At 29.7% G+C, this 11,449-nt stretch overlaps 1 protein-coding gene and 1 long non-coding RNA gene across 4 annotated transcripts; one reads left to right on the forward strand and one right to left on the reverse strand.

Moving 5' to 3' along the window:
- Positions 1-2,753: 2,753 nt before the first annotated feature.
- Positions 2,754-4,677, forward strand: LOC117207282. Its single transcript, XR_004487492.1, has 2 exons — positions 2,754-3,913; positions 4,073-4,677. It is a non-coding gene; the product is annotated as an uncharacterized LOC117207282 (long non-coding RNA).
- Positions 4,678-5,226: 549 nt separating this feature from the next.
- LOC117207281 (phosphoacetylglucosamine mutase) lies at positions 5,227-9,774 on the reverse strand. Of its 3 annotated transcripts, XM_033447326.1 has the most exons (9): positions 9,599-9,773; positions 9,262-9,465; positions 8,880-8,950; positions 8,187-8,764; positions 7,828-8,109; positions 7,557-7,714; positions 6,848-7,156; positions 5,820-5,957; positions 5,227-5,609 (listed from the first exon to the last, which is right to left on the reverse strand). In XM_033447326.1, coding segments are annotated over exons 2-9 (1,632 nt in total). In that variant the 5' UTR covers positions 9,357-9,465; positions 9,599-9,773; the 3' UTR covers positions 5,227-5,608. The 3 variants fall into 3 exon arrangements, with proteins under 3 accessions (XP_033303217.1, XP_033303218.1, XP_033303219.1); XM_033447327.1 differs by lacking the exon at positions 5,227-5,609 and having other exon boundaries at positions 5,670-5,957; positions 9,639-9,772; XM_033447328.1 differs by lacking the exons at positions 5,227-5,609; positions 5,820-5,957 and adding an exon at positions 6,485-6,564 and having other exon boundaries at positions 9,599-9,774.
- Positions 9,775-11,449: the final 1,675 nt, after the last annotated feature.

An 11,449-nucleotide genomic window follows, 5' to 3' on the forward strand; every position in this document is an offset into this window, starting at 1 on the left:
TGATTGAACAAAAAAATACTTATTAACACTTATAGTGCACTTTGTTTTCTCCCATATTTAAGAGCGTATAGAACTAACAAAAATTATTATATCGTAATTTTTTTCTGAAGATGCCTGAAATCTCAAAATTTAGAATATGTACATATGCCCTTTGTTTTTAATCATTCTGATATACTCAGGTCTGTCCTAATGCCACCTGCCGAAAATCGGCACGAACTTTCCGAGCGACCCAATACTAATTGCGTAACAGTATGTAATTCTGTTTTACAACAACATTACAATCGATATATCTACCTTGCATACAAATTTCATCGTTCAATCATTATATTTGAAGTATTTACTCATAAAATTAATAACATTTGACTAGTCCTCCTTTTAATGTACTCTACCGAGCGTTCATAAAGCATAATTAAACACAGATGTAAAGATTATAGAGCTACATAACGGTGTACCACAAGCAGGTAAAAAGTTCCTTTATGTCTCTCATCCATCATTATGGTAGCTCGTAAAGGTATTTGGATTTTCCATAGAAAGCATTTACGTATATGTTATATATGTTATATAAAACATTTAGAAGTTTCGAGTGTCATTAGAATGCTTATGAAATTTCGTGCCTCGTATGACACATATTAATACGTTTATGAAAAGTGCGAAAAATTTATCTAAAATTTCATGAAAGTGTTCAACTGCTTTTGTCTATTTTCGTTAATGTAGAAGATTATTCGTTTGCCTGTGCCATCAGTCGCGATGTAATAATCTGCTGTCGTATTGTTCAAAGAAAACAGTGTACAAGAATGTAAGAGATAAAGAAAATTTAACCCTTGAACTGTAGAGGTAAATATTTCATGTCCAAGTTATTTTGACCGAGTTGAATTTTTCGCAAGGGTGCAGGTAAAAAAACTTTCCAACCTCCTGCTTAAAAAAATTATTTAATAAAAGTTTATGATAACCTTAATCCAAAACATTTGAAAATATCATACGAATTTTTGGGGATTTTTCTAACAAGTGTTACCTAATGAAAAATGCATCGGACACGAAAGTCGGAGTTAGTTGTAGTTAGAGTACCGTAAAAACGTTTACAGTCTAAGGGTGAATTTTTGACATTTTGAATTTTCCCGAGAACGGAAGTCGTTTATTAGAATCATTCGCATTCCGGATGTTGGATCACCGCAGAATAAATTTGGTGATCTGAAACCCGAGGTCGGGTAAAACTAACAAAAGCCTAAAAACTTCTAAACGTTTCCTTATCTTTCCTTGCCATTTATACGACAAGTCTTGCAATATTAAATTTAAGATATTTTTTTAGCTATTCAACTATTCGACTGTCCTAAAGAGCACGTTCGTATATTTATATCAACAGATGTTATTATAAAAAGTTCAAAGTTAGAGTATATATGTAACTCCGGTTAAAGATTATAAATAACGGCAATAATATTTTGTTCGGAGTTCGTTTACCTTTAGACCTTGAAAACTAAAACAATGTTGGTATTCCAAGGCACAATAATGAGTCTCTCCCGATTCGAATTTTACGTTGACTCATGTGCCACAACATCACCCCCTTACCAGTGATAACGTTTTTTTTTGTGTTGTTTAATTTACAAAGGTTATTATGTACATACGGTCGTAAGACCTCGTTCGTTACGTCGCGAAGTATTTCTACGTCGTAATCAGGAAAACGTATTTTTTTTAATCATAACGCATATGTGCTGGAGTTGACAATGTCTTCGATGCGAGATAGAGCGCCGGTTGCATTGTTATGTAGGCCTTTTGTGTACCTAATATTGGTCGTGAACTGTCCGATATAGTCGAGATGTCGAAATTGTCGCAGCGAATACTTGTCTAGATATTGATTAAACGCGTACGTGTGGGCTTTATGGTCGGTATATATCGCGAAATTTCTCCCTTCCTCAGCGTGTCTAAAGCGTTTAACCGCGGTGTACATCACAAATCGTTCGCGGTCGTACGCGCTGTATTTTTGCTACACGGGGGTCAAGGATTTTGTAACGAATTTCAGCGGCTGCCATTTGTCGTTCACGCGCTGTTGCAGAACCGCTCCTATCGCGTAATCGGACGCGTCTACCGCGAGGCCAACGGGGACGCCTGGTACCGGATGCGTCAACATCGTGGCGTCAGCGAGGGCACGTTTCGACTCGCGGAAGGCGTTTTCAGTTTGCTCCGAACACTCGATGGGCGCGTTGCCCTTTTTTACAGTTTTTAGTAAGTCGTTAAGTTGTTGAAGTATCTTCGCGGCCCCCGGTATGAAGCCGTCGGAGAATTAATTATACCGAAGTACCTACGTAGTTGTTTGACCACAGCCAGTCCTAGATAGCACGTTCGTACGATTTATATCGACAGGTGTTATTATAAAAAGTTCAAAGTTAGAGTTCATATGTAACTCCGGTTAAAGATTACAAATAACGGTAATAATGTTTTGTCCGGAGTTCGTTTGCCTTTAGATCTTTCAAACTGCCAACGCCCATGCCGCGCTGAGTGCACTCGTTCCCGTCAGATCACGAAAGTTAAGCAGCGCCTGGGAACTCCGTGTGGCGATGGCGAAGCGCGCTGGGTCCGCCGCATCCCCCGGTTGGGGTTCGGGCTTGGACGCTGGCGGCTCAGCGCCTCGGGGCCGCCAAGCAGTCCGGTAGGGGAACCGGCGGTTCCGGTGACGAGGCGCGGTGTGACATGGCCACACACCGCTCCATCAGCGGTGGTATTGGGCGCGGGGGGGGGGGGGTGTGTCGCTCGCACCGGTTCCCGGGCCTCTCTCGATCACAGCCGGGACGGTCATCATGGAGATTTTAGTCGATTGGAGTCCGACACTACCACGCCGCTTACCCCAGAAGCGGCCTGGCGTCCGTACGGATTTCCTCCACATAAATATAAAAAAAGAGATCTTTCAAACCAAAACAACGTTGATATTCCAAGGCACAATAATATAAGTCACTCTCGTTTCAAATTTTCCGTTTACTCATGTGCTGCTACAAAACTAATAATCAGTCGAATCAAGTACCTGTATACTCTTCTTTAGAGAATAATTAAAAACTGCATTGAATGGCATCTAAAAAATGTATTGTATCATTTAGAAAAACAAAGACAAAATCATCGGCAGATGTCCCTCTCGAAATAGGACAAGTTCTATCTGAAAAACTTTTTTCGAATAATGTATAGTTTGTATTTTACTATATTATTTATCGTAATTCCATGTTATTTTTATACCATATTATTTTATATTTAGATATTCGGTATAAATTCGGTAAAATTTAAAATGTGAAATATAAAGCTATTAAGATCTGGATTTTGATTAATGAAAAAATCTTTCTCGATTGTTATCGAGTAATTGATTGTTTGTGAGATTTAAAATTTAAACAGATTCATGAAGCTTTTCTAACGACGATTCACATAATTTATTGCTTGCTGATTGATATATTAATTTTTATCATTTGAGTAGTTATGAAGCCACTGTCATGAAACGCTATTTGTTCGGAAAGGTTTCTGAGTAAATTAATTTATTACTTGTGTTAATCGGATCTAACGGAGACGTCTAATCAAACTTATTGTTGCAGGTAGAAAATGAAGTAAGGTAATGGAAGGTCATTAGAAACGCGATGTATGCGTCTCAAACTCGTGATAAGTTAAGCGTCATTGTTCAAAGAAATAAAGATGCGAAAAATAGATTATAGAAAGAAACATATTGAGTTTACAGAAAAAAATTTCGATTGTGCTTTAATAAAAATTATAAAATTCTGGTATAAGGACGTAGGTACAGCTGTGGAGTGGGGGTTATGACCGAATGCGGTGACGTCTGCGAACAGGTCTGAAATTGAAATTGCGTCTTAAAACTGTTGGGACCTACATTATCTCAGCAGTAGTTTTTTAAATTAACGTAGAACGATGATTTTTTGTTAAATCTAAGGTAGCTTGACGAAATATTAACAAATATCATAATCAATTTTATAAAAAATTATATTCAAGCCCAAAATTTTCAATTTCTTGATTTCATATTTTGTATATTATAGTGATCTGAGTCTGTTTCTGAATTGTAGCAAATTGCTCTTCTTCTTCTATTTTGTAGCAGTATTTTGAGGTTCAAGATTCTAAAAAATTATAAGGATTCGGATCGACATGTTAAAACTTCTAATAATGGTATATTTATTTTAACGGAAAGCAACAATTGACATCTGACACTGGCGTATCAAAAACAAAGACTACATATTCTGAATGTTTATTGTTAACACTGTTATAAAACATTGCGAGGATAAAAAAAGTGTGAAGCAAGACAGATGAATATAATATGACATCCGCGAAAGCCACTATAGTGGAGCATCGTACCTAAGAGGTTAAAGGACAAAGGATAAATATTTCTTTGTGATTTAAAATTATGACAACTGATTTTTTACATAGATATGTAAATATATATGTTTATTTATATTAAAAATATAATTTCTGGATATATTACAATATATTAGGTACAACATTTATTGTATTACAAAGTTATAAAATCAAGGTGTACAATATTACTAATACTCTGTTCTTTATATATGATATGTGTGTATATACATATACAGGCTGTACCACCTAATAATCACCACGATTTTTCAGGCACTTACTATAGTCTGACGAAGAAATGGTTTAAATAAAAGTTAATCGGCTTTCAATCGGCTAGAAATTGCAATACAAGAAATTTCCAAAAAATTGTTTTTTCAATAGAAAGTCATAATCAGTTTCTTTTTTTAAATGACATTATGTATTTTTACTTCTAACCGTTATAAATGATGTTAAAATGAATTCAACAACTTATTATATTATGACTTTAAAATAAAAATTACGTTATTTTAATCAAATTATATATTTAAAAATGGTGAGCTTCAATAAGAAAAATGTTAATCAGTATATTACAAAAAAAGCATAAACAGCTTACAGAAATAATCATAGCTCATGTAGTATTATGGTATCTTTGTGCATTCAATTATAATAAATGCTCGAATTATAGCTCATAATTTTAAGAGCACAGTTCCGAACAATGCAGTAAATTTGTATTGATTGTTATTACAATCTTGTCATTACGAATATCTTGTGCGTGGACATGTTGCACGGATTCGTTGCTTTAGGTATATAAGGTTTTGAATACAGCGTAAACTGTAGACCACCGACTATAAACAAAAAGAATCTAATAAGGACAAATCAGGTAACCAAAGTGATCAAGGTATAGATTCATAAATGCCCAACTAAAGTTTTACAAACGTTTAATAACATACTAGACAAAATATTTTTATTTTTGTACGCTGTTTATGGTCTTTTTGTAATGTGTGTATGATATTTCTTGTTGAAGCTCACAAATTATCAAATTACACATTTGGAAACGTGTGATTTTATCGAAATAAAATAATTTTTATTTTTAAGATCATAACGTAGTAAATCATTGAACTCATTTTAACATCATTTATAACGGTATGAAGCCAAAAATACAAATGTCATAAAAAAGCCAAGGTGACCTTGACTTTCTATCGAAAAATCAACTTCTTGGAAATCTTTTACATTGCAATTTGTAGTCGATTGGAAGCTAATTAATTTTCATTCAAAACATTTCTTCATCAGACTGTCGTAAGTGCCTGAAAAATCGTAGTGTCTGTTACGTAATATATATATGATATGTATATAATATTGTATATATATATAATTTATTATTCATATAAAATATAATACCCTCAACTAACGTACAATTTATATAAATTATAATTCTTAAGACTTGTACACTAATATAAATGAAATTGATATATATGTATATGTATAGCAAATAATGAAAAACTATAACTATTTACTAGGAAAGTTGAGGTTTAGGTCCAATTCCACCTGCACGATCGTAGACTAACAATGCCACATCTGTAATTAATTTATTAAGGTCGCATAAATTTTCACATTCTGCATATACTCGTACTATGTCTTCAGTTCCTGACGGTCTAAAAATAAAAATTTTTCTAATTAATACTGTGAATATTATTGAATTATTGGATAAGTCTTAAACCTTTCCAAGGTCACGTTTTTGCTCAGAGATAACAGAAATCCTATATGAATTTGCCATAGTAATGGCACTGCCCAGTAGATGGCAGGAGATTATTGAACAGAATGGTGCATATTTAGTTTAATTATATTTATTGCAAGGTGTTAGAATGAAGCTTATATTAAGACTTAATCCTACTATATAAGATTTGTATACTTTACAACATAACTTACTATGTAAGATTATACCATACAAGACTTATTTGACAACCCAATATTTGAATATTTTATGCATTAGCACAACTTTATTTAGTTATGTACATAAAATGCATATATTTGTATTCTTATGATATCTAAGAATTAAAAGTCTTAACATATAATTTCTTCAAAATAAATTAAATTGGCTTTGTATATACTTATATAAGATGCTCCACACAATGGAGCAAGTTATTTCTTTCAGCAAATAAAATAGTAAAAGGTAAAAAGATTTTTATTAGATAAAATTCTATAGTTTTGTATGACGCGTAATATTTATGTACATTTTTATTATCCCCAATTTATTATGTACTAAAAATAAAACAATAAATAAATAGAATAGTCATGTTAGCTAAAGAATATTTCATGAAATTAATATTTGTAACTATATTAACTTTAACAAAAATAATTTATATTATAAACCAACAAGTATGTTATTATTTAAATGTTTTAAATTACCAATTTTAAAGGGTCAATATTGATATATTATAAGTTTATTCATAATATATATTTATAGAAAGATGTTTTAAAATAACAGTTTAATAAGACATTTTACCAACTTTTATATATAGCTATAATAAAAATTACATGTTACCTTACAAAAGATCGTCCTTTTTTATATTGTGATACTACTTTATCAATTTCATTTTGTAATCCTTCTGGTGTTACACATTGTCTTCCTGCATTAGTTGTTGTAATAACATTTTTATCATTAATTTTTATTTTTAGTTGTTGATTTGGTAAATCTTTGTACATTTTTTCCCATTCTATAATATCCCAGCCTTTCGCATGCAAAATTGTCTCTACTAGCAACATATCACTAAAAGCATCTCCAACTGTTTGATTAATTACATTTATTATATTCAGTAATTTCGAGGCAGCTCTTTTCTCACTTGTAGATTGTCTGTAATATATATACATATATATATCCGTGTGTACACATGTGTATTCTTAATGAAAAAAATAAAGATTTTGATAATCTTAATCTTTTAACAACAGAAAAACTAATAGGCAGATAAAGGCGTTTTGAAAATGAAAATTATTATAAACTTTTAATGCCTTTTTAAGAAATAGAGTTTTAAAAACTTTCAACAGATAATTGTTCAATATCCATTCCATAAAAAGTGAAGCCATAAAAATTCCAATAGACAGTAGTTCAATATCTCAATCTATTCAAAAGATATTCACTTACGATAGTTTATATTTATTCATGTTATATAATAATTACACTATTTACGTGTTATTGCAATAATAGAAAAAAAGTAGGGTATATCAAACATTATTATAGATTAAATAAAACTTACTCTGGATTTATGATAGCTTTCTTAATTGTTTCAATAGTAGTTTCTTTAAAAAGTACAGTTCCATGACCATTTGCTTCAAAATATATTCCTATATCAAATTCTAGTGCTTTATTATGTAGATGTTTAATACCAGTTGATACACAAGCAACTGGAATTTGCTAAAATGATAATTATAGAAATAATACATATAAATATAAATCCAATATATGATTTATGTATCTTTCTAAAATATTTCAGAACATTAAAAGCAAATAAAAATAAGTATACATACTAGCACATTTGAAATATAATCAGTAGAACTACCATTAGCATATGCTGTTTGTACTAAACCAAGTTGAAGTGATAAATTACTTTCTTGTAAAAGTTCTTTAAGATATTCAGCAATAAGTGTTGCTATTCGGTCACCATCCAAAAGATGAAATTTATTATCTTCATCCATGTAGAAGTAAATAATTCTATCTGCATCACCATCTATGGATGCACATCTAACATTTGATTTGAGAGGAAAATTTATAGGTGGTACTTGTTGTACTTTCACATAATCAGCTCCACACTACAATGAATTGATCAAAACAGATATTACAATATCGAACTTCAATTAAATCAAAATATTATAATTAGGAAATATACCATGTGGTTTAATTTCCCATCTCCATCATTATATACATTAATTGCAATTGCTGTTCCTATGTAATTTTGAAATTCTCTTATGGCATTAGCTCCAACACCGTTAGCAGCATCTAATAACAATTCTGCAACATACTGTCCATTGTTAACCATATTTTGTCTTATATATTTAAATGCTTCTGATAACTTTACATAATAACCATATAAAGTGGGATCGCCATAACTACCATTTGTGTTTGTACATACAACAAGGTAATGTAACTGAGGGGTTGTAACTATACCAAAATCTTGTACAAATCCGCGTAAGGCTTCAATTCCTGCAAGAGCAGCATTTAATAATGTAGGACTACTTTCTCTAGTGTCTCTACCAGTTATTACAACTGCATTTGTAGACATGTTAACATTTTGTTCTTTTATAATATGCTCTATTGTAGAAACTAAATTTGAATCTTCTACATTAACTAAGTTGGTAGCTATATGTTCCCAAGCTGCTTCTAACATTTCACCAGCTGGATCTATAAGTTTCACACCATTATCAGACCCAATATTATGACTTGCCGTAATCATTAAACCAATTGCAGCTATGGAAAAATCAGATATTTTTAATTCAATTTTACAAGGAAAGTACATGGATAATACGAAACAAAGAATTTAATTACAAAAATATAGTTTCATAAATTTTATGCATGAACTTACCATTTTTAACTTTAGATCTCAATACTGCTAGCAATCCCATTCTATACAGAACATGTTCAAGAACATTTGCCCTAATAATAAATTAAAGAACTATGTAAAAACTATATTTATAGCTTTAAAAACATATATGCATATATAACTTCAAAACAATTGCAGCTAGAAAAAGCTTTCTAATACAAATATAGATAATATCATAAGAAAAGAAATTAATGTTAAAATATCTTTTCAAGCAATTATTTCTGGATACAATTATATAAAATTAATATTTAATTAAAATGAATATACATATACATAATATACATATATTTACATATAACTAGGGTATTAAATAAAAAATTAATACGTTAGTTCATTAACTTGATAAGATAAAATAATCACATACTTCGCTCTAAAGCCGGCTGTTCCATATTGAATATCATCGCTGCATTTTTTCACATATTTGATATTAAAAATATTTTTTAATTGAGAAGATTCCATTGCTTATTAATTTATGTTTATTAAAATATATACGATTTATTACGCGTGCAATAATACCTGTTGTTACCATATGGATTAAATGTCACAAAGTGAAAGTGAGGTTGTATTTCTACAATAACAGATAATTTAAAAAACGATTAATTTTAAGAATACAGAATTTGTACCAAGTTTAGTATATATTACAAACTATTATAAAATCAAAATTTATTTAATGTTTATATTTAAACAATACATCACTTAACCTTAATTACTGATGTTTTCTTAGTATTTCAATAAACTAACAACAGTGTAGAGAAAGATTCTCCTGGAAATAGATATCATTACTTCTGATTTATAGAATTCTTAACTTTCGTTATGATACACAATGTACTTTTATCATATGTCATTAAAACTACAATATTCTTATCAGATTGATAGATTTATAATTCTGGATTTATCAAATTAAATAGATTAGATGTTTTAAGAAATGGTGTTGTATAAAGTAATGTATTAAATAAGGATAATAAATTAATTTATTTTCTATTTATTTATGATTTCATATAAATATATTCTTTTAGTTTTTCATATTCTGTCAAATAAATCAAATTTATATAAAATCAAGTAACTTAATAGTAATATGCCTATATTTAATTATAGCAGCAGTTAATTTATTTGTTTTATGGGTTATGAGTATATCTAAGTGTATTTACTCTACAATAAATTCAAATGAAAATATAATATGATAAATGTATTTACAAAAATATCTTCTTTGACTATTAAGTGAATTTAAACTATAATATTATATCTTCAATATAAATATTATTGGAAGACTATAATACCTTTAATAAATATATATGTAATAATATACAATTTTTAGTATCCAAATGTATAGCGGATCGAAAATTGAATTTTAGTTCAAAACATTTTTTTGGCAGATTATCGAAAATGTCTAAAAAATAGTGATTAATCTTAGAGAATACACCCTGTATGATTTATGATGGCCTCTAATTATATTTATAAGATTATAAAAAATCATATTTGAGTTAAAATTTTTAATTGAAAAGACAATTTAATTTAAAATATGGATTGAACCTGCTGCAATCTTCGGTTCTCTTTTGTCTATAAGTACATATATATATTAAGATACAAATTAATGATTTAAATCAATCATTAAAGTGAAATATTTCGAAATCTTGGCTATTAGTAAAGCCAGATAGGAAGATAAGTAACATAAAATAATACTATGAACTTTATTCTTCTTCAAAATTATAAATCATTAATTGACAAGATCCGATATTGCTATAACGCACAAATCTTTTTTGCCACCATTATCGTACAATGTATGATGCGTGACTCTATATCAGTATAGATATAGCTACTTCTATTTTGTCTCTGTTTATGTCCTCAAAGTCTTATGGCTTATATTATATCAGACGATGAAAATTTTACTCGCAGTCGAAAGCTGCAAAAAAGATACAAAAATTGTCATAAATATGTACATCGCGATCGGCTGGAAATGTTACAGTTTACAAAACAAAGGAGCAGATGTCACATATGACATATACCAAAACAGAAAATAGAAGTTCGCAAAAATATCATGAATACTAAAAGTTTGTCTACAAAATCCACTAACATATGTATATACGACTTATTAAATAGAAAAATAACATTAATAAATTGTATGGGTTTTTCAATTTTTTAATCAGAAAAAATAAAATTAAAAAGATGGAAATGAAGTTGCAGAAAAGTTACCTACTCTTCGATTTCAATAATTTTTGGATATGTTGTAAACTCAATATTTTGAATAACTTTTTCTTATACATGTAATCGACGGTCGATCTTATTTTTCAAGATATTTGCAAAATACTCGGTACCACTACAATGAAATCTGCCTCTAGTTTGGCATTTGTGGCAACCAATATTGAAATACATAATACAGACGCATTATTTATATATATTTATGGATATTTATTTGAGCTTTAAAATACATTATACAAAGATAAAAATCATACATCTTCTCAAAATCATATATAAAAGATACAAATAAGTAGATTGAATAAATATATTTATAAATTATATTTGATATTTATATGAAATTAAAATTAATAATTAGA

This window comes from Bombus bifarius, unplaced genomic scaffold (genome assembly GCF_011952205.1).
Source record: "Bombus bifarius isolate JDL3187 unplaced genomic scaffold, Bbif_JDL3187 scf7180000008026, whole genome shotgun sequence".
Lineage (NCBI taxonomy): Eukaryota > Metazoa > Arthropoda > Insecta > Hymenoptera > Apidae > Bombus > Bombus bifarius.